The 25,069-nt window shown below is 36.0% G+C and overlaps 1 protein-coding gene across 4 annotated transcripts in view; it reads left to right on the forward strand.

Moving 5' to 3' along the window:
- The window catches only part of FGF12 (fibroblast growth factor 12), a 560,960-nt gene that overhangs the window by 337,270 nt on the left and 198,621 nt on the right, over positions 1–25,069 (forward strand). For all 4 annotated transcript variants that reach the window (XM_029939632.1, XM_029939633.1, XM_029939631.1 and 1 more), the window contains one exon: positions 2,032–2,142. In XM_029939632.1, coding sequence (XP_029795492.1) covers positions 2,032–2,142 — 111 coding nt within the window. The remainder of the gene's footprint in view (positions 1–2,031; positions 2,143–25,069) is intronic.

Genomic DNA, 25,069 nt, shown 5'->3' on the forward strand with positions numbered 1-25,069 from the left:
GCCTTAATTAGGATTTATATACTTATGGGTTTCAATTCATACCATCACCTATATTAATTCATTGAATTTCTCAGCAGCTATAATTAACATAGGAATTATTTTTCTCTTTGTATGAAAACTGAGCCTCAAATGTAAAATAACTTCCTCAGGACCACATGGCAATTGTGGTTCAAAGCTGGGGTCTTCTGCCTGCACATACAGATTTAAGTATGCCATATTAGCGCCTGGCTATCAATCAGTTAGCCTCATGACAAAGGCACACATGTTTTTTTTATTTCCCTCAATGATATATTTCCTCAGTTATGATAGCCAAAATTTCGTGGAGGAGGTGATCTTGAGCTGAGAATAGAAGAGGTGGTCGGGTTTGATAGATGGTAATAGAGGGACGGGGTATTATTTTACAGTGAGGTTAGCCAGCTCTGTATTCCTCCAACATGTCCCTAGTCTGTCAGATTAGTGGGACCCATGGAGGCAGCGCACTGAACATGCCATGATTTCTGCCACCACTCAGGGCAGAGAATTCTAATGTACCCCAAGTCAACAGATACTTATAGAAGGGATCTAAAGATCACTTAATTTGACTTCTAGATAGTATTGATTAGGAAATTAAGGCCCACAAATTAAATACACTTATTTAACACACACATATTTTTTCAATCAGAATGCCTAATTTTCAGTTCAGTTCTTTTTTTTTTTTTTCCATAACCCTGCTTCATTATTCTAAATTTCCTTGGTCTCTTCTCTGCTTCTTAGGATTGCTTTGAAGAGGACATGTTTATATAGACAGTGCCTTATATTCTTGAATATATGTGATCAAGTCATATGTGGTAAAGTTTAACCACAAACATTTGCTATAGAGAGCAGGTTCATTCCTAAAGAGTTAAATGATCTGAATCCTTAACTAGAATTCTTATGTAGAATTAAACATCAATCAATGTGTTTGGGTTAACACACAGTACCTAGCATATTGTCTGACAAAAAAGAGATTTGGAGTAAATATTGGTTGAATAAATGGGTAAAAAAATGAAATTGATTGTCAGTTGAAATTTGGTGATTGTTCTTTTGAGGATAGTATGTTGCTACTTCAGGAATGCATTAGAATAGTCTAATTTTTGCCTAGTGCTAAAGCAGAGACAAAGATGGTAGTGTTGCTACAGAAAAATGAATCGTTGCTGACAGCCAGCACCACAATGAGAAAGCTTTAAATATTTATGGTAGCTGATATGTAAAACCCGGATGTGGTATACAAAATTCTGTTTGATGGTATTAGTGTGTAGGGAGTTTATAAAAGCTGAAGACCACTTATAATGGTCACTTCTAGTGAGGACCACTTCTTTCACATCTAGTCAAATACTTAGAGAAATATGCATGAATTTATTACTTTTTTTTCTTTTTTGGACTGGAAAAATGACATTTGTAGTGCTGAGGCTCCTGTTTGGTGAAGCATTTATTGAAGGTGAAATTTGTTTTCACATACTTTTCAGTGACATCTCATGACTATGGGAGTTTTGCTTTTTCCTGTGGTTCTTATCCAAGCCATTCATTCTTTTTGGCTGAACTTGATCAGAATTTTAAAACCCAGGAGTTTCTGATGGATAGTTGACATTCAGCAGAAATAGAATTCGTCCAGGGACTGATTTTGACTGCTGGAAGCTTAGGAATTATAGTGACAGTTTGGTCTAAATAGTGATTCTAGAATGGGACCATAACGTTGGTGGCATCTTGCAGTCAGACATTAGATGCATGCGGAAGAAAAATAATTCATTTTTTAGCACACCTCTTTATTTTCCTAGTCAAAATTAGTTTTTATCTATTTGTATTTGGTTTCCTGCTGCATAGTATTAGGGCTCTGCCTCTAGAAGGGAAAAGGAGAGTAAAGATAATGTTACTAAAATGCCCCCTTTCCATATACTTATTTCAGTATTTAAGCCAATGGCATTTGTGGCTTTAGAGAATTTTTGGACAGTTTGCAAGTATGTATTTTTATAAGCAAAATAAGAATTTGTATAATCATTCTATTTTGTTTTGCAGAACCCCAGCTGAAAGGAATTGTGACAAGGTTATTCAGCCAGCAGGGATATTTCCTGCAGATGCACCCAGATGGTACCATTGACGGGACCAAGGACGAAAACAGTGACTACAGTAAGGAACATTAGCTTCTCCCAGTCCAGTTAATGATGATCAAATGATGATCCGGTGTATCTTTACTTAAGGCATGGCCAGGCTGCCTTTTGAACTATTTAACCGCTAGTAAGCTGGTGTCTGTCTTTTATCCTTCTTGCTGTGATTCCCTACAGTGAAGACACAGTTGAGAGAGGTTACCTGCTCAGTGAGAAAGCAGACGCTTGAAGGAATTCCAGATAGTCATTGGAATAGAATATTGTCCCATTCCAGTGTTTATAGTCAATATAGTGATAAGTATTCATAGGAACAAGGCAGACCTCCCAGTGCAAGATGGTGTTTTAATCCTAGAACCAAGGCAAATCATGAGAGACTCTTGAATACTGAAAACAAACTGAGGGCTGTAGGAGAGGGGGAAGGGGAAAGGGAGGTGATGGTCATGGAGGAGGGCACTTGTGGGAAAGAGCACTGGGTGTTATATGGAAACCAACTTGACAATAAACTGTAAATAAAAAAAGTCCTAGAACCAAAGAGTGAACATGTTATAATAATTCTCTGAACATCATTTCTGGCAGGCCGAAATTACTTCTTAAGGTAAACACTGAGTATGTACATTTGTATATTACATGTGATTTCATTTGAATGACAAAATTATTGATTTTAATTTTTTAAATGTTTATTTGTTTTGAGAGAGAGAGAGAGAACATGAGAAAGGATGGGCAGAGAGAGAAAATCCCAAGCAGAGTCAGTGCTGTCCGTGCCTGACGCAGGGCCCCATCTCATAAACCATGAGATTATGACCTGAGGCCAAAATCAAGAGTTGGATGCTTAACAGACTAAGCCACCAGGTGCCTCAAATTATTGATTGTAAAAGAAAAATATATTAAAATAGTATGATGATATTTTGGTAATAACAGGAGAGTAAAGACTAATTGGCCATGAAATTTTGTTTATAATTTTTAAAAATGAAGTGCCAGATATTCAAAGTTTATTAATATACCCCTGGAATTAGTTTTTAACTAATTCAAGTATAGAGTTGACAAGCTTAATAACTAAACAAAATCATCGAGGTATGACACAGTAGTATATTTGCATTTCAGAAAAATTTGGAATATAAACCTCAGAGCCAAGAGTGATCACTCTCATATCTTTTAGTTCCTGCAGAATCATACACAGATACCCAGGGGGAAATTCATGTTATCTTAAAATTATGCAGGGTACTATATAGTTTCCTAAAGTTAGTTTGGATTCACTGCTAGATCGTTAGTGTCGAGCACATAGTAAATACTCATCAAATATATGTCCCATTGACTTGTCTTCTGATGGATATAATTTTGTGGCCAGGATGACAATCTACCAAACTGCTTAATAAGAAGCTTTGTATTCTGTGGAGAAATAACTTTTAAATTAAAATTAAAGATTTGGGGGAAGCTCTGCAATTCCTGAAGTGTGAAAATATTCTTCTCCACCCCTTCTAAATCATTCTTTTTTCACTTAATATTACATGTTGCAAAATATGAATTACAATACAGAAAAGATCTTATTACAGAAAATTGCATCCCAGTTTTCTGCAAAGTGGTTGATTAGCCTATTGTGGTTTTCATTGTTGGTTTGTAGTTGTAGGAATGTACTCTTTAAATGATTCACATTTTCAACTGAGTACAGAAGAATGAAGATGCCTTTCTCTCCATGTAAGATTTTCATCTATTGCATCTGTACTTCATGCAGATTCAGTGAAGCTGCAAGTATGGACGGGATGAATCGGAGAGATTGCTTTGCTGTATCACCCGTGCTGTCTCTGAGTTATCCCTGGATCTCAGTTCATTTTTCTATTAAATGAAGTGGTTGGAGATCATAATATTAATATCTTCTGTTGGCATCATCCATTCAACTTTTTAAAAATTTGAAAAATTGGGGCGCCTGGGTGGCTCCGTTGGTTAAGTATCCGGCTTTGGCTCAGGTCATGATCTTAGGGTTTGTGGGTTTGAGCCCTGTGTTGGGCTCTGTGCTGACAACTAGCTCAGAGCCTGGAACCTGTTTCAGATTCTGTGTCTACCTTTCTCTCTGACCCTCCCCTGCTCATGCTGTCTCTCTCTGTCTCTCAAAAATAAAAAATAAAATTAAAATTAAAAAAATTTTAATTTTGAAAAATTATAAACTGAGGACAATAGATTCAAGTAAGCCAAATAGCCACACTCCATTCCACAGGAGGAAACTATAACCCAGACAGGCATCCTACTGATGTATGGCATTTATCATGGGGCTGTGGTTGCAGGGCAGGGGCAAAAAGGTATGAGTTCAGCTGACAAAAATCCTTTCTTTGCCATTTCGTAGAAAAGTAATTGAACAGTGCTCAACTGAACAGTGCTAGATAAGTGTCTAGTGTAAATCCCTATCTATATATTTACATACATACATACATATGTACAAATATATATGCCTGTTCGTATATGACACATATCGAGGGTGATACATTTTATCACATACTGTTAGAAACTGAATTCATAAACTTAAAATATTTTTATTAAGATAAGCAACTACGCATACCTTTTTATATATTGGTATTATAAGTAGTTTAGGTGTACAAAATAATGGGACTAGGATATATCTACCTGGATACCCAACCTCTGGCTTAATTAAATTCAGGTAAAAAGTATCAATGCATTTGAATGCACTCTTATGTTCTCCCTATGGAGTTCTGCTTTCCTTCCGTATCAGATGTAACAACTATTCTGAATTTAGCATTTTTCATTTCCATGCAGCTTTAAAAACACATTTATTTCATATATGTATACTTAAGTGATTCATAATATTCTTTTGCATGTTTTAAACTTTTTATAAGTGAGAGCATTACTGTATATAATAACTTCTATGTATATTATATTATGGTTGTGAGCTGCCTAGATGGTGATATATTTGCTTTCTATTATTCATGTTCATGTTTGTAAGGTATCTCTTTGCATTAATATACCCAAATATATTTATCCATTCTCTTTTTGGTGGATAATTATTTCTATTTTAAGGCAGCACAGTAGTGTTGCTAAGATATTTCTTACAGATGTTGAAAAGACTCTTCCTAACCATCCTTTATAAAATGATGCATCTGACCTTGGCCCTCTCTATTCTGATATCCTCCCTTTTTTTGTATTCATAGCTTTTATAACCGCATGATATAAAACTATACACACACACAACACACACACACACACACACACACACACACACACGCACACACAGTTGCTGTTTGTTTGTTTATTTATTTATTTATTTATCTTCCTCCCAGGAAAATGTAGGTTCCATGAGGGAAAAGATTTTGTTTTGTATCTTTAGAATTATTTTTAATGCATAGTAAGTACTCAATAAAAAAATTGAATGAATGAATGACTCCTTGTGCATATGTGCAAAATGTCGTTGGCTAAATACTTCACTCACCCAAATATTTTTTAAACTTTTTATTCTGAAATAATTTTAGACTTCAGAAAAATTACAGAGTAATACAGAATATTCTTATATACTTTTCACCCAGTTTCCCCTAATGGTATCATTTTATGTAACAACAGTAGAATGATCAAAAGCAAGTAATCAAAACTGGTACAATACTATTAACTGAGCTATAGACATTATTCAGAGTTCACCAGTTTTTCAATAAATGTACTTTATTTTTTTAATGTACTTTATTTGGATTCCCCTCCCCTTACATACATATTTCCATTGAAAAATTTCCAATAGAAGCAAAAAAATATATACTTTTTCTTAGTGGGGATGAAGGGTAAAAATATGAGCGGGATTAAAATTCTACTCATTTTTTAAAAAAATAGAAACTTATAAGCCTCTAAGATGTGAAAATGACTTCTCTTTCTCTACTTTGTGCGGGCAGGAGTAAAAGCATTTGATTGTTTGAAAAAAAAACCTTGTTACTATGAGCATCTGTCAGAATTGCGCTGTTTGGTTCACTAGACATCATTAGGTCCTACCAACCTTACCATGGTATCTTGCATTGAATTGATAAAGACACCTGTTCTTTTGTTCATGAAGAAAAGACTAATTGCATATAATTGAGTACAAAAGCAAATGAGTTTGTCAGTGGCAACAGATAAGAATCTCTGCAAATGTAATGATAACAAAAGATACAAAACTGTGTTGGAACACTGGCACAAAAAAAGACAATTGCAGTTTGGAGAGTATTAATAGGAATATTTTACATAAAATTAGAAAGGTAATTATTCTGCTCTACTAGTTGCTGTAGGAGAAGATGCATTTGAAGAGGTCAAACATGCTGGGGTGAAAACAATTAATATATTATAACCAGATGCATTGTTCTCTTTCCCTCTGAACAAAATATATGAGCAGCCATTTGAGTATGGAAGGAGCGCCTGATAAATTAGTGGGATGGTCCAACTGGAGATAGTCAAGCAGATGCTGTACTGCCACTTGCAGGGGGTTTTATAAGAAAACCTCATTGATGTGGGAAGTGGGGAGAAGGTGGTGATGATTGGATAGTTTTAGGGCTCAGTGTCTTCTAAGGTCTCCTTCAGTCCTGTGATTCTCTTTTTTTTTATTATTACGCTTAAAAATTTTAATTCCCATATAGTTAACATACAGTACTATACAGTGTATATTAGTTTCAGGTGTACCATATAATGGTACCATATATAAGTACCATTCAGTACTTCCATATATTACTTGGTGCTCATCACAAGTGTGCTTGTGATCCCCATCATCTATTTCACCCATACTCTATCCCCCCCCTTACCACCAACCATCAGTTAGTTTGTTCCTTATCGTTAAGGTTCACTTTCTTGGTTTATCTCTCTTTTTCTTCCTTTTTTGTTCATTTGTTTTATTTATTAAATTTCATATATGAGTGAAATCATATGGTATTTGTCTTTCTCTGACTGACAGTTTGTAGCATTGTACTTTCTAGTTCCATCCATGTTGTTACAAATGGCAAAGTTTCATTCTTTTTTATCTCTGAATAATATCCCATTGTATTTATATACCACATCTTTTGTATCCATTCAACTAGTTAGTTGTGGAGTTTATTCTGCCAGACTTTGGGTTATTTGCACTGATGTGAGTGATATCTAGTTGTTTCCATGCGGTGAAGTGAGCCTAGGGTCCTTCTACTTCACTATCTCCCCCAGAAGTCCCAGTCCTGAGATTCCTTTAAAAATTATTTTTAATAGGTAAGATGAGCATATAATACAAAATCTTAAAGGCACAAAAAGGTGTACAGTTGAGCAAAACAGTCCCTGACAGCCAGGAGCAGGCCTTGGTGTGCTTCTGTTGAATATACACAATTTCACAGAATAGCAAATCAGACAAGGCCACTGTGATCATGGTGGGCTAGGACAAAAACAAGACCACTCTGTAATCATGTCTGAACACAGGCAAAAAAAGGAATGTTGGCCAGACTACAAAATGATCTAACCTGGTTTATATGAGTGGCTGCTTGCTAATTCACTAAACACAGCATTAGCTTTGCTCTGTTCTTGTCTTTTGGTAATATTTATTAACATACCTAATCATAGAATGACACCCACTTTCTTAGAGCAATCCAGTTGAGAGTAAATCTACATTTCTTTGAGCCATCCCTAAAATCGCCTAACACAAGACCAAGGTCTAGGTCTGTTCTTACACCCTCTTACAAGACATCCAAGCTCTGGCAACATGTGCATTTTTATTCTTTGCTGTGAGTCATTAACCATGGGTGTGTTTCTTTGTCTGGGAGGCATTGCCACAGTTGAAAGCAATTTTCTGTTCTTCTCTACCACCTGGTCACATTTCTTGGTATTCGGCTAAATGTAGTCTATTCATTTTCAACATACACAGTGCTATGTGTTTTTATCTATATTATCTCACTCTCCATCATCTACCTATCTAATGCTTGTTCAGCACCTTTTTAAATTAAAAAATCTTATATCTACAAGATTTTTCCATATTAGTACATATTTAGGTGTAATAATTTATTTAACCTAACTCTCTATCAAAGGCCTTTTCAGTTCTTTCTTACATTTTGCTAATGCAAACAACACTGTAAAGAGTATCCTGGTCCATAAGTAATTTTATATGTGTACTTAGGGGATGGATATTTAGAAGTAGAATTCCTGGGTCAAAGTATATGTATATGTATATATATATATATATATATATATATATATATATATATGCTTTTTTTAAGTTTTGAAAGATAACTATTTGCTCTCCATCATAAAAATTTACATTGGGAGTGTTTGTTTTCTTATGTTCTAGTCAGCACAATGTGTTATCAAACTTGTAGTTCTTTGTTACCTAAAAACGTAAACTTCATTTGTCTTATCATGAGTTAGGTTTAGTACTTGTTCATATATTTTAAGAACCATCTGCACTTCTTTTCTGATAAAATGTCTGTTTATATCTGTTTCTATAAAATGTCTTTTCATTTGTAGGAAATCTATTTATATATTTTTTAAAAATCAGCTCTTTCTTACATGATTTGTAAATTTTTTACTTATTTTGTTGCTTGTCTCTGAAGTTTTGGGCCATGCTTTATTTTATTATAAATATGTGTTTATGCCCTCCCCTTTTCTTTCTTTTTAAAAAAGGCTTTATTTGGGGTGCCTGGGTGCCCCAGTTGGTTAGGTGACCAACTTTGGTTCAGGTCGTGATCTCACAGTTCGTGGGTTTGAGCCCCGCATGGGGCTCTGTGCTGACAGCTTCAGAGCCTGGAGCCTGCTTCTGATTCTGTGTCTCACTCTCTCTGTCCCTCCCCCACTCCTGCTTTGCCTCTCTCTCTCTCTCTTTCTCTTTCTCCCTCTCTCTCTCTCTCAAGATTAAATAAATATTTTTTAAAAATAAATAAAAAGGCCTTATTCATTCTAAGATGATTTTTTTGTTTGACTTTTGTGCTTAATATTTAATTAACACAGAATCTGTTTCTTGAGATATTTTTATTCTAGATCTCTAATATTTCATGTTCCTAACTGCTGATTATAAATACAGACACAGTTTATTCAGATTTTAGGAATAAATTAAATTCTTCATGAATTGAGCATAAAGAAACATATTTCAGGGTCTTTTCCAGTTCTAGAATTGTTTGTCCTAGCTCTGTGAATGGTCTGTATCTGAGCTTCGTAAATCCAATTGGAAACTTACGAATGTAGGCACCCAGTTATGTTTTCTATACAATACCAAACATATGATGTTTTGATACCACCAGCCACAAGTATATAGACACAGCCAAAGCCAGCAGAAGCTCTGTATTGCTAAACTATCAACAGAAACATGATCCACATGGTTAGTTGGGAAAAATTATCAGGGACATAAGGGATGCTGTGAAGATTTAGAAAGATGTTTTTCTCCCCAGCCAGCGGCCTTCCTGGGCAGGGAGGTGATCTCCTTCACTTAGGCACACACATGATCATTCTCTTGGGGGAGTAAGAGCTATGCCATATCCAATTATAAGGATATTATTTTCTTCTCTCATCTATACTTTAAGAATATGTCATCAATTTGTATGTGTGAAATCACACCTACAAGTTAGATGAAAAGAAAACAACTGTATGTGTTCCCCTGCTGATTTTCTTTAAGCAAGATTATTTACATAATCTGAAGCAACACTGTGGTCCATGTGATGTTGTTATTCTGGCAGTGATACATTTCTTCTTTATCAAAGTTAATATAATATCAAAGTAAATAAACTTTATCAAATAAGTATTAACTTTGATAAATACCTAGCTTAAGTATTAGGTTACCTCACTTTCTTTTTTTAATAAAGAAAAAAATGCCTTTTGATTTTCATAGCTAGAAGAAGAGTAATGAGCAGTTGTTAGAAATTTGGTTTTGTTGACTATGTTTTAATTTTAAAGACTATGGCTCCGGATGATATTGCTGGAGAGCATGAACAAGAACCAATTTCCTTGAATAGTTTACCCACTCACATAAAATCATAGGGGAGTAACTTTCTAAACTTTTTGTAACCTTGACCCCTTTCCTTTTTATTAGTCTTGTATTTCTTTTCTATCCGAAGACTTCAGTCCTCATGTGTTCCTCTAGTCAGTAAAGGAAAACATGAGCCATTTAAAATTATCTTTCTTCCTAGTTGCTCTGCAACTGTTCGTAGGCGTATTTATAAGCAGTATGCATAGTGGTTAAGAGTCCTAAGGGAGCGAGCTGCCTCAGTCTGTTAGGTGTCTGCCTTTAGCTCTGGTCATGATTTCTTGGTCATGAGTTCAAGCCCCATGTCGGACTTTGTGTTGACAGCTTGGAGCCTGCTTCGGATTCTGTGTCTCCTCTTGCGCTGCCCCTTCCCTGCTAGTACTCCATCTCTGTCTCTCTGTCAAAAATCAATAAAAAAAAATGTTATGGGAGCTACTTAACCAAGTATATTCCTAGAAAGAAAGAAGGGAGGGCTAAGGGCTATGATTGTCTTTAATATATTCTTGGCTTTGCGAAGTGACCAGTGTGTTGACCTTGAGCAAATCACATAACATTTCTCAGATTTATACAGTGTTTGAATTTACAAAATGAGAGGAACAGGGAATCTCTCAGATTTTTGTAGCCTTTTCATTAATTCTCACATAGAAGGGAATATATGCTCAGAAAAACTGACTGGCAGCTTCCATTTCCCTAAATACCATTTATTTTGGAAAGGTACTCTGCCAGCAGGAAATCTTCACTTTATGGATCCCCGTGTGATATTCTCAACGTGTGTATAAAGATGTGGAGAGTCACACACATAAATGCTAGAGCCAGAATTTGAATCCGAGCTATAGGACTTGAGATTCTATACCCTTGATTTAGTTATTCAACCTCTTCACACCCAATTCCCTCATAGGGAATGATAGTAGAATTTACATCATAGGGTGGTTGTGCAGATGTAATGGGGCGTTCATGAAAAGTGCTTAAAATTGTGCCTAAAACACTGTAATTCTAAATAACTATTGTCCGTTGTTGTTACTATTATTATTGATAGTAATAATAATAATCCTCATCAGCACGGATGAACGAGTACTTGTTTGCAAGAATCTCATAGATTACAGCCATTTCAACTGAAGTAGAATCCTTAATGGTGGCAGCAATTGTTATACATGAAAAAAAAGGGAAAAGTGATGACCTGGGGGTATTGAAGAGTTCTCTAAGTCAGTGGTTCATAAAATGTGTCATCTCCAGACCAACCCAGGCCTCATCTGGTAATATTCTTGAGCCTTAAGCTAGACATACTGAATTAGAACCCCGTGCTGAGGCTCAGCAATCAGCATTTACAAATCCTCTAGAGGATTCTGATGCACTGCAGTAGGTATGACTGGTAACTCTCCTCCGCCCCCAGGGTTTGGAGGGCTCACATTTTCTGATTAAGGCAATCTCTATCGTGGGACTGCCACACCTAGTTCAACTGGTACCTAATTCCTAATATAATAGGGAAGGCATAGGTCTGTAGGCATACTGGAAAGTATGATGAAATTCAGACTTTGTAGCATCTCAAACGTGTACAGAACAGTTATATATTTTTTTAATTTTATGGTAGCCACATTAAAAAGTTACTTTAATTCCAGTGTATTTGACATATAATAGATGAATGGATAAAGAAGATGTGGTGCATATATAAATATCTATCTATCTATATGTGTATACTGTCTATATTTATTGAGAATACTGTCTGTGTAAATATATATATGTATGTATGTATATATATGTATATGTGTGTATATATATATAAAATGTTACATTTGACTTATTATCTGGAGAGAATCAAAGCTCAATTCTAAACAGATGTGTGATCAAGCATAGGTTTGGGGAAATTACAAAAATGATATAGGTAAGCCTATGCCTTGGACATTATACATAGGCTAATTCCATTTATTTGGACCAACTTCACCAGTCTTACACAATGGCGTATCTAGTATTCCACTCTTACCCTTTAAAGCTCTTCTCAACTCTTATCTCCTTTATGTGAAGCCTTCTCTAGTTTTCCTTGATGATTGCCTCCCTTATACAACACCCTGCACTAACTCGCTTCCCCCTACTGTGTTTGAACCTTGTGTGTACATTTGCAGCTCACAGGTCACATGCACCTGGCAATTCCTTATCTGTATTTGTGTTTCCCCTCTTAGAGTGTGATGTCCTTATTTGCCCTTCTGCCGAGCACAGCAATGGACCGTTTCCAAGATCCCAAACCAGAGGGCTATGCAGACAGGTTTCATTTGGTTGGCATGCTTCATGGGAAAAAATGAGTGTATTCAAGTAATGGAAGCACCTCCTTTCCCCCAGCATTTTCCTTCTGCCTGCTTAAGCCCTGAAGAGTTTTGAGTTTGGGATCCGTCTTACACAATGTCTTGAAATCCAAATGACTGAATACAACTTCAAAGGCAGAGTATAAACCACTTCAGTATCACTAATTTTAAGTCCAAGTAGCTTGGACTGTGAGTCAGATAACCTGGTTTCCAGGGCAGGTCCTGTCCCCATTTAGCTGCATATTCTTGCTTAAGCTTTTTGTTCCTTGGTTTTTTACTCTGTAAAATTAGGTGTTTGGAAAAGATTATCTCCAATATCCTTAAAAGATCTGAAACTTTGAAAGCCTATAAATTGGCAACAACTTTTGTTTTTCTCTTTGAAAAACTTGAAATTTCCCCTTTTAAACTGATTATGAAAAAGGGCAAAATTGTAAGAGTGGATAGTACAATAATTTTTGCAATGAATTTGAAAACTGTGTAAATTCACTCTGCTTTCAGAATATCTACAGACCACTTTGCATTACCCCTACTGCCACTACTAGACCGAGCTGCTCTCATCTTCGGACCTTTGTAGTAGCCTCCTGACTGATCTTGTTACTTAAGGCTTTCCCTCTTTAGTCTGTTAGCCACACAGCACCCAAAGTGACCCAACCAAAACAGGTCAGCTAGGTCACTTCTCTGTTCGTTCTCTTTTATCACGCATCATTAAGGGTAAATGCCAACTTCAGTTTTTGACCAGTATGGTTTTCCTTAACCCTGCCCATTACCTCCTGTCTAGTCATCTTCCTGTTGTTCCTCAAACATGGCAACTATGCTGTTGCTCAAGGCCTTCCAGCATTCCATGTCTTCCTAGCATGTTCTTCCTCCAAATATCTAAATAGCCCTCTTCCTCATTTTCTTCATTCCCTTCCTCAAAAGTGATGCCTTTATATGTGGAGGCCTTTTCTGATTAGCCTATAAGTTTCATTCTGCCTTGGCAACTTGATTTTTTCTTCCTCCAGAGCACTTTCCAGAATCTAATATACTTACTTACTTTATGATGTCCCTCCTCCACTAAAATGTTCCCCGTGTATACCACAGAGTTTCCTCGTTCCTAGTTGCTTATGTTATTTTTTCACTAATTATATCATCCTCTAAAAACAAGATCAGCTGTCTTTTGTCTTTGATATTTTCCGATCTCTTTAACTGAAAGTCCTACTTTTTCCTCTCCATACACTGTACATCTCTTAAGAAATTCATGCAGTCTGGGGCACCTGGGTGGCTCAGTCAGTTAAGCATCCAACTCTTGGTCTCAGTTTAGGTCATGATCTCAGGGTTTGTGAGTTTGAAGTCCATATTGGGCTCTGCTGATGGCATGGAGCCTGCTTGGGAGTCTGTCTCTCTTTCTCTTTGCCCCTCCCCCATTTGTGTGCTTGTTCTCTCTGTCTCTCTCTCTCAAAATAAAGTAAACTTAAAGAAATTTATGCACTTTCATCTGTATCTATTTATTATGTATGTGCTTTATTTACTTCCCTTAGGTTATAATTTTCTTGAGGTCTTTGACTATGTCTGATTTATTGCTGTGTTGGCATGTAATAAGGCCTTAATAATGGGTAATGCCTTAATAATGGATATGGATAGGTTAATTTGTAGTAAGAATAGTATAATCAGACTACCATTTAAATTGAAAGGCTTATTAATTAGAATAAAAGTTCTACAAGGGCAGGGAGGTCTGTCTGCATTTTGCACTGTTGTATCTCCAGCACCTAGAACAGTGCCTGGCGCATTTCAGATTCTCAATATTTGTTGAATAGGTGAATGAAAGTGAATTCTCAGAACAACACCATTAAAAATGAATATGACTTCATTGAACAACACACAGTGTGAAGGATTAATGCAGATTAGATCACATTTGCCTTTTGTTTTGAGAATGACAGACAATTTAAGAGACTTCAAACGATGGATAAGGAAGTCATTTTCCATTATGAAAATAGGAAGAAAATTGAGTGTGGTTAATCTGGAAAAGTGAACTCTATAGCAATAATAGTAAAAGAAGGCACTCTTGCACAATTTTAAATGTATCTTTAAAGCAATATGTGAATATATATTCATGGTGAAAGTATGTAAATGGTACTTTTACCCATGAGAAAGAACCATTGCTTTTATTATTCAGCCAGGACCAGGAGCTAAATTTAAGCTGATTTTTTAGGGAACAGAAAACTATAACACTCAGGTGCTTTACAAAGTAAGAAAAAAAGATCATGGGTTCCTTGAAGTAGAAAAGGACATTAGAGTTGTGATAAATTAGAGATTATTAAAATCTTTCTGAAATTACCTGCTTCTGAGGCTCTGAGATGTGAAGTTGATTTGAAGGTAGAATAAAGAAAATTCAGTTCCGTTATATCTATAACCTCTGTTCATTCCTCAATACAAATTGTTGTTTGAGAGATTATATAGGTTTACTTACATTCTCATTCTTAATGGAGATAGTAATTAATGGCAGTGGAATTTCTTATATGTGTGTAGTTTGATTACGTATCCAGTTTATAGCTACCAGTTTATTGAAGAATAAATCAGGGGCAACTGGGTGGCTCAGTTGGTTAAGCGTCCAACCTCGGCTCAGGTCATGATCTCGCAGTTCGTGGGTTCGAGCCCCATGTCAGGCTCTGTGCTGACAGCTAGCTCACAGTCTGGAGCCTGTCTTCAGATTCTATGTCTCCTTCTCTCTCTGACCCTCCCCTGTTCACACTGTCTCTCTCTGTCTCTCAAAAATAAATTTTAAAAAACATAATAAATCATGGCTTTATTCTCTTATGAATAGATATTTTCCAGGGCATACTACCATGACCTGTCAAAGAACTATGTAATTTCCATGAAGGATTTAGAAAAATAAAATGGTGATCTATGTGCCAAGTATTATTTCTCAATATGAGTTTGGGGCATATCAGATAATAATGGCCAATGTTTATTGAATAATTTTATTCATTTAAATCTAAAACAGTTTTATAAAACAGGTACTATAATCATGCCCACATTGAAGATGAGTAAACTGAAGTGTAGGAAATTTAAATAATTAGTCTCACAGATACTAAATGGTAGATTCAGGATTTGAATTCAGTGAGTTTAGTTTCAGAGCAATGCCTTTATGCACTTTCTGCATTGAATATCTTTTTCTTGGTTAACATTTCCTAGTGTATAATAAACACTTCCTTAAATCATACCATTGCATTTTCTCACAACACTTTTTTAAATGTATTAAGAAGAAAGTGTGATTTATTTGTAAAATATTAGGGTGGTTTTTTTTTTAAGACAGTACAAACATTGAACTTGAGAGGATTTTTTCTTCAATATGTTTGATGTCCTTATATTGTAAATTAAACTATTTTGGGGGGGGCACCTGGGTGGCTTAGTTGAGCCTCCAAATCTTTTTATTAATTTTTTTAATGTTTGTTTTTTTTGACAGAGAGACAGAGAGAGCGAGAGATGGACAGACAGAAAGACAGAATCTAAAGCAGGCTACAGGCTCTGAGCTGTCAGCACAGAGCCGGATGCAGGGCTCAAACCCAAAAACTGTGAGATCATGCCCTGAGCTGAAGTTGGAGGCTTAACTGACTGAGCCATCCAGGTGCTCTGAGCCTCCAAGTCTTGATTTCAGCTCAGGGCATGATCCAAAGTGTCATGGGATTGAACCTTGCTCTGTGCTGAACATGGAGCCTGCTTGAGATGCTCTCTCTCTTGCTCTCTTTCTCCCTCTGTCCCTCTCCCCCATTTAAACTCTCTCTCAAAAAAATCTATCTATCTATCTATCTATCTATCTATCTATCTATCTATCTATCTATCTATCTATTAGAATCTAGAAGAGATCTAGAATCTAGAATATATATATGTATATATAATAGTAAACCATTATACAATAATTTTAATGTTCTTCATTTGGTGGCCAGTTTCATGTATCTGACTTGGAAGTTTGAGGTGTGTAGGATGTGTGTATTTGTGTGTGTGCATATATTTCCATGTATTATTCAGTAGCCTAGATAGAGTGTCATTGAGCAGGCATTCTGCCAAGACCTAGTGAGGTTGCACTTAGTACATCTGCTTTCCCTGACACCAAGACAGAGTGTGGAGTGCATTCCCATGTCAAAATATGTCTGTTCAGCATTTCTAAGCCCACTCCATAGTATTCTAATTGAATTTTTAAAAATAGCCTAAAGAAAGCTTCTCTTTGCTTCCTCTTACTTAGGTATTGGCAGAAGATACCATTTTATTCTTACCTTGCTATATACCAGGGATTGTTTATGATTCTTAAGGAAGCAGTGTGGTGTTGTAAATATCCCATAAAATTTCAGACAGACCGTTAGGAAATTAGCATGTATTTCTCCATTTAGCAGCTGTACACCCTTGAGCAATTTGCTTAGCACTTTAAAACCTTAGTTTCTCATCTGTAAAATGGGCATTATATGTAAAGACTTAAAATATATGTCTTCCTGGATGAGACTGCCTTGGAAAGTCTGAAAGAGGAGAAATCTGTGCTGCCTAAAGTACAATCAGGAGTGATTGCAGGGAAAGTGTAGGTCTGAGCAGAGCCATGAAAAGTTGTATAATCAGCCTTCTTGGAGCTTCATCTGTAATTCCAGCACCCGTCTGGGCCCTAGACCCAGTCTTCTTGTCTTAAGGGGGTTTGACTGAAGGTTTTACTGAAGTTGAATCTGCATAGGATTCAACCACACCACACTTGGAATTTCCTTTGGAGGGGGTTGGAATGAAATATCGACATGGTCTCTTCTCTGTCCTTCGATTCTGATGATGATATAAGCAGGGGAAATCCTTTCATGACGCAAGGGGAGACCGTCAAAATCCTCTAGAACAATGGCCCCCAAGTTTTGAACATTAGAATCACCAAGGTAACTTGAAAAATTCTGATGCCCAGGTCAATAAAATCAGAATCTCTGAGGATGGAATAAGGCGTCCATATTTTTAAATAACACAGATGATTCCAAAGTGCAGTCAGATGTAAGAACAGTGATTTCTTCTGGACCATTGCTTCTTATACTTTAGTGAGCATCAGAATCACCTGCAGGGTTTGTTAAACTACTGATCTGGGGACCTGACCCCCAGAATTTCTGATTCAGTGGGTCTGGAAGAAGGGCTGAATATTTGTATTTCTCACAAGTTCATAAGACCACAGTTTGAACACCACTGCTCTAGAACAGTGCTTCTTGAACCTGAATTGCATGGTAATCTGTTAGGAATCTCATGAAAATGCAAACTGATTCAGGAGGTCTTGGGGCCCGAAAGTCTGCCTTTCCCGTAAGCTGCCAGACATGCTGATACTGTCCACAATATGCTTTGGTCTACAGACTGGTAAGGTTAGGGCAGCAGCAGCAGCAGCATCTGGGAGCTGGTTAGAACTACCCCAGACCTACTGAATATGACATCACTTGTTAGCAGTGCTGCACCTTGGAATCCTATGAGGAATTTAAAAATATATATTGATGCTTGGACTCAATCCTGGAGTTTTTTTTATTTAGTTTGTATGGATATGGCCAGGGTATTAGAATTTAAAAACAAACAAACAAAACTCCTAGAAGGTTCTAATATGTAACAAAATAAATGAGACAGAATTATATAGTAAGGTATTATTTTAAAATACACTTTTTATGAAATATTTCTTGATATTTTATTATAAAAAAATCTGGAAATGACAATGGTCCTTCCTGGGTCCACAGCATGTATTACTAAGTTCTTTTGCTTTAGTTTTTATTTTTGTTTTTTTCTTCTTCTTCTTCTCCTTCTCCTTCTTCTTCTTCTTTGAGAGGGAGGGAGGGAGGAAGGGAAGGAGGGAGAGAGAGAGAGAGAGAATGAGAGAGAGAGAGAGAGAGAGAGAGAGAGAGAGAGAGAGAGAGAGAGACTCTTAAGCAGGGTCCATGCTCAGTGTGTCCTCTTAAGACATATGTCTTCTTTTTTCAAGACATAGTTTTGAGCAGCTATGACACAATGATTAGAGTTTCCCATATGCCTGTCATAGTCATGCTTTATCTTCATTAACACCAACATATTGGGGGAGAACTGTATTCTACTTCTAAGTTAACAAAGATGATTCCCATACAATTTCTGCTTTCTAGCTGCTCCTAGAATAGTAGATGAGGTTGAAGTTGAACCTTTATGCAAAACAAAACTTAATAATGCGAAGTAACACTGGTACTATCAAGTGATTAAGGAAAAACACACACACTAGATTTCAGAGATGGGAGAGATCCCCAAAAGCCATTGTGCTCAGAGAAAGTGGACCTTAAACTGAACCTTGAAGAATAGGAACAAAATATGTAAGCTAAGATTAGGAGAATTCCATTTCAGATAGGGAGACACAGAGTTACCAAGTAGAGAAAGCTCCTTCCATGTTGGGCACAAATGGACTGACCAGTAGATTTAGCAAAAAAGTTATGTGGAAGTATCATAGAATCATATTTTACAGTACCTTAACTAGAGGAGTTTAAACTTTATATTTTAGGACATGGGGTTCTAGTGAATATTACTGAGCAATTGCAATAGAATGATAGGTGAAATGTGGTACTTTGGACAATTTTGTACCCAGGGACTATAGGAGACATTAGCTAAAACAGATTTTAAGGTAGAGAATACCAATGACAAAATTATCCTCTTATTTTTCAAATTTTTATTTTTCCTCCTCTGTTTCTAAAAATAAAAATCTTACCACATTTATTTCTATAGGTCCACTTAATATTTTGGAATGAAGCAGAAATATAATTTATATTTATATAGTATACCATATCATATATATCATGTAGTATATGTATATTTGAATCATGAGCAGTAAATACAACATTTGAGTGTCAAAGTCAGTGTAACTTGAGTGGAATCATGAATATTTTTTCTTTGTGGCTTTTTCACTGACTTTCCACTATTTAAATATACTTGCTCATCAGTATTGTGTGCATAAATTTTCAAAAGTGCTCTCTTGTTTTGGTAATAAATGATAATGAAGTGCAAAGCTTTGGTTGTGCATATCTAAACCATCTCAAGCAAGTTAGTTTTTGTTGTCTGTGTTTAATTTTAACTAAAAGGAAGTAAAGCTTTTATACTTTCTGAGTGGTGAGTTTCTGCTTGGCTGACAAATTTATTTATTATGGTTCCATTTTTTCTTTCTTTATAACTACTTATATTGTGGTTACTAGAAATTCTCTTTTATTTCTTAAAAGCAACAATATTTTATAGCTTTATAGCCACAGAACCTAGATTCACACCCTCACCCATATGTCCTTTTTAAAAAAATATTTATTTATATGGGGTGCCTGGGTGGCTCAGTCGGTTAAGCATCTGACATCAGCTCAGGTCATGATCTCATGGTCTGTGGGTTCGACCCCCACATCGGGCTCTGTGCTGATAGCTAGCTCAGAGCCTGGAGCCTGCCTCAGATTCTGTGTTTCTCTCTCTGCCCCTCCCCTACTCATGCCCTGTCTCTCTCTCTGTCTTTCCCTGTCTCTCTCAAAAGTAAATAAACATTTAAAAATATTTTAAAAAATATTTATTTAGATTGAGAGAGAGAGAGAGAGTACAGACACACACAAGCAAGCAGGGAAGGGGCAGAATGAGAGGGAGAGAGAATCCCAAGCAGGCTTCTTGCTATAAGCTCAGAGCCCAATGTGGGACTCAATCCCATGAATTGTGAGATCATGACCTGAGCCGCAATCAAGAGTCAGACACTCAACCGACTGAGCCACCCAGACACCCCTAGTCCTTTCTTGGCTGATTTTGTGACCCTGGGAAAACCACATCTTTGAGATTCAGTGCCTTCACATGTAAGATGGTTGCAGAGTGTACATGTGGAGTTGGTTTTTTTTTAATTTTATAGACTTTTACCACTATGATTGCAGGTACCATGTCTGTCTTTTACCTCAGTGTATTACAAGTGCCTAGCACAGTGTCTGGAATATATGGGATGAATTAATAAGTAAAACTAAGAGGCCATAGTGTCAATTTTGGCAAAGTAGTGTTGATGCAAAACTTGTGGTAGATGTAAATCCAAAACCTTCAAAATGTGTGAGATTTCTTGGAGGGTGTTTCTGCCCTACGATCTTCTGGAGTGACACTTGTGCTGTTCAAAGTTCTTCATGTGACCATAAGACAAATCTGATGCATAAGACAAATTGGCCACAGAGGATGAGTGATGACAGGCATTTGCTTTCATTATTGATGGTGACATGCTTCATTTTTCATCTTAAGGATAAAAAAAAGAGAACCACATTGAACTAACTTGTTAATTATACAAGCCTCTGAACATATTGGAAATAACACAGGAAAGGTCATATGATAATATTAGGTTTAAAAGCCAGTGGCAGGATTTCTACCAGACCTGAGGCAACATTTCTACTAGCTTTTGTCCAAGAAAGGGAACATCATACTGCTCATTTTGACTATGCTGAAAATTCACAGTGTTTGCTATTGGCCAAGGCTTAGAAGAATCACTTGAAGTCTCTAACCCCCGAACTGCTCATCAGTTCCATAAGTCAGTAAATTCAGTGGGGAAATAAATCAGACAGTTGGATTATTTGACCAATTGATTGTAAAGTAAGGCATCAGACTGAAAGCACTGAATCATCATAGCCTAAAGTATGTTGACCTTGACATGTATTCATTGTTTTCTTTTAAATACATAGTTGTTTTTGCTTACTGGATCTTAAATATATAAGATGAAATACATTGCTTTTTTTCTGCCATGACATCTTAAGAAACTTAAGTTAAAATATGAGATAACGATGACCCAAGTGACCCTTACCACCACCCCCATTGTGGAGGTGCTCGACCACATCAATAATGTTACTTTGTACTTTGCTTTTATAGTTTAATACATATTTTTAAAAAATATCATCTTAACTCATTCCTATAACAAGTCATTGAAGCATTCAGAGTGGGCACTAATGCTTAGTGAGGTTACATTATTTCCAGTGACCAAGGTCACAAAGCTGTTAAATGTTAGAGCTGGGGCTCATGACTGACAGTTATGTCCTCTCAAGTTAAGTTCTGTTCTCATACTAGTCTTGTTTCTCTAAAAGGTAAAGTAGGACTATCATATTTCCCTTGATTTATGGAAGAAAAGCTATTTTAGAGCATTAAATTCAGTGACCACGATTGTTCTTGCTTCTATTGTGCAATGTACTTTGGAAGAAAAAAAGCATATTTCATACTCTTGAAAAATTCCTTGTTTTCAGGAAATTCAGGCAAACAAGTAAATATGAAAAAGCAGTGTGATACATGTTGTGTAATGCTGTGGAATTAGGATGGGGGAGTCATTAATTTGCCTGAATGAGTGTTCCATTGTACCCTAATTTATATGACCACGTTTGTGTTGGAGGAGTTAAGAGCCCTGAGTGTTTTCTAGTTTGTTGAATATTCTGTAAGATTGTTTTCCTATTGAAAATGAAGAGGGGAGGGGCGCCTGGGTGGCTCAGTCAGTTGAGCATCTGACTTCAGCTCAGGTCATGATCTCAGGGTTTGTGAGTTGGAACCCTGTGTCTGGCTCTGTGCTGTCAAACAGCTCAGAGCCTGGAGCCTGCTTCAGATTCTGTCTCCCTCTCACTCTGCCCCTCCCCTGCTCATGCTCTGCCTCTCTCTGTCTCTCAAAAATAAGTAAGGCTGATGCATAAGGCTGAGCCTGGGTGGCTCAGTCGGTGAAGCATCCAACTTCAGCTCAGGTCATGATCTTAAGGTTCGTGAGTTCAAGCCCCATGTCAAGCTCTGTGCTGACAGCTTGGAGCCTGGAGCCTGCTTCAGATTCTATGTCTCCCTCTCTCTCTGCTCCACCACTGCTCGTGCTCTCTATCTCTCTCTCAAAATAAATAAATAAACATTAACAAAATAAAAAAATATTAAGAATTACAAAAAAATGAATAGGGGGAAGATTTGATTATAATAATGATAAAGGTTAGAATAAACATTTTCATGACTAATGAAAAACCAATTGAGTATAACCTACAAGTATTATCATAAATACTACAATTATGGAGACTATAAAGAACTATGAAGGACTATGAAGAAAAATAATCTGGAGTCAACTTAATTTTGGGTTAAGATTTAGTAGGATATATTATTCAACACTCTAATAAAGTTATCTTTATTGAGAACATTTTGATGAGTGGGAAGTGATAATTTTCAAGGCAATCTAATGTTGAGAGTATCGAGATTATAAACCCAAATATTTCTATTCTTGCTTAGTATTGTCCACTACAAATTTAACTTGGGTTTTTAGTGGGTTGTAAAATGCATTTTTTCCTTTGCCCATTCTGCAGATTCAACTCAGAGCTTGAAAACCTGATTGTACTCTTTTATACCTGTTCATTATTACAAGCAACAAGGAGTCTGTCCTTAGAAATTGCTTGGGAAGATACTGGATTTACCTATTGTAAAGAAGAATTTGTATAGAGCTTTTTCCTCCCTCCTTTGCTCTTTCTTTTTCTCTCTTCCTCTTCTTCTCTTTTTTCTTGCATCTTCATTGTTGTCACAGTAACTGCTTTCTGATGTATTTTGCATTACTGCCACCTTTTTTGTCATTGGAATAATTTGTATGGATAACACACAGGTAGAAATTAAGTTGAATAAGAACATAGCACTTTTGCAAGGTACTTTTTTCAGTTTCAATGTAGTTTTACAAGATGACTGATATCTTGATTATAACAGATTTCCCAAACTCTTCATTTCTTCTTTATTCCTTCTAAAATCTGCATCACCCTTCACACACACATCAGCCTTATGCATCCTATACTTCTGTACATTCAAATTTTGTGTCATATAAATAAATCTTTTGGCTTTCCCTTTAGATTCCATATTCAAATATATTCTATGTGTAGTAAATATTATCGATTTTTTTCTTGCATGCTTAAGTCTGGAAATATGACCAAGAAAAGCTATGCATAAGCAAGCTGTACTGCTGATTCATTTATTTTTCTTTTTTTTTGTGGCAAATATTGAATAGTGGCTTCTGAGACCAGGATGCTACATGCTAGGCAATGAGGATAATAGTTTCCAGAGCCTTCAAATCTCACATAGAATAGTAGGAATTCCAGGAAGAATTACAGGTGGAAGTGTATCCCCCAGTGACCACATCTGTTGGCTGCATCACTGTTTTCCAATCCCAAGCCCAACATGTGGCATATACTAAGTGCTCAATAAATATTTATGGGAAGAATATAGATAGGTTTTGATCAGAAACATTCTAGAGATACTTGCAAGATACCACAAGAGAGTTCAACTGACTACAGCTGTGGAATCTTACCCTAAAGTTTAGGATGACAATTTTCAATCCCTTCTATATTCACTTGGTACTCAAAAAAAAAAAAAAAAAGAAGTTAGGACTTTTTATACACTGAAGTAAAGTCAACTGGTGAGATACTTATTTTAAAAGTGACATTTTGTATGTCAGAATGCCTAGCATGATGCCTGAAAAAAAAATTAAGTATTCCATGAATATACTCTTTTTAGTTTTTCCTACCTCCTGTGTTACTTTCCTTTCATTCTCTCCTCCCACTTACATTTCAACCTGAGACTGATTGAAATCTTGTAGGTCATAAATAAACATAGCATGATGAAATGAAAATTGGGTACAAAAGTGAGTAGGCTGAGAAAATAAATCAAAAAGGGTTAAATTTAAAAAAAAAACCTGAAAGCTATCACAAACATGATAAAATCTAGGGAAATAATAAAATATATTAATTAATTATTTGACAGATGCAAGTCTGTTAATTTCTTTTCCATTATTTTGTATACAGAATCTTTGAGCATCTTTTTTGTATGGCAAAAATTTTATAATGTATTTCCTGAAAAAAAATTCAGTCTTTCCTGTAGCATGATTAATCAAAAATTATACTTTATTATTTTCTTTTAATTTATAAAAGTCTGTTTTATCTTCACAGCTCATAATTGGTAATTTCATGTACAGGTTATCACATATGAGAACGTTTTGTTGTATGATATCAGGGCAATTCAAATCCATCACCGCCTTCCACCAGTAAGTAACTTTTGCCAATCATGTATACATTATTATAGACTCAGCTGCATGAAATAGCAGTGTTTATGTCTCATGTGTCTGAGATGGTCCATGAGGCAGCTCTGGTGCTCTTACCTTGGTTACATGCCTGGGGATTAGTTATCTGTCGGTTAATCTAGAATTGCCTTGGCTGGATTACTGAGGCCACTTTGTTATGTTCTAAGTATCTTATATCTCCTTCCTGGGACCAGTGAGTTAGTCTATACATATTCTCCTCAATGCAGGAACAAAGGAGAAATAAATGAATAGCAAAAAAAAAAAAAAAAAAAAAAAAAAAAAAAAAAAAAAAAAAAAAGAGCTATTTTTCTGACTCTGCTTGCATTTGCTAACATCCTATTGGAGAAACCAAGTCACATGACTGAGTCCAGTGTGAAGGGATAGGGCAGAACATCCTTCTAGAGCAACACAGATTTATATGGCAAAGCATCTAGATGTAAGGAAAAGTGAAGAATTGAATGTATCAGTGTAATTCATCTACTAGAATTTTGTTTTATTTTACCATTTTTCCTCATTACATTTCAAATAAAACAGCTTTATTGAAATATATACAAAAAACTCTTGTACATATTTAAAGTATACAATTTATTAAGTTTTGATATATGCACACAATCATGAAACCATCACTACAATCAAGGTAATAAACATACCCATGAATTCCAAAGTTTTCCTCATGCCCCTTTCTTTTTCCTTCTTTTTTTTT

This window comes from Suricata suricatta, chromosome 5 (assembly GCF_006229205.1).
Source record: "Suricata suricatta isolate VVHF042 chromosome 5, meerkat_22Aug2017_6uvM2_HiC, whole genome shotgun sequence".
NCBI classification, from domain to species: domain Eukaryota; kingdom Metazoa; phylum Chordata; class Mammalia; order Carnivora; family Herpestidae; genus Suricata; species Suricata suricatta.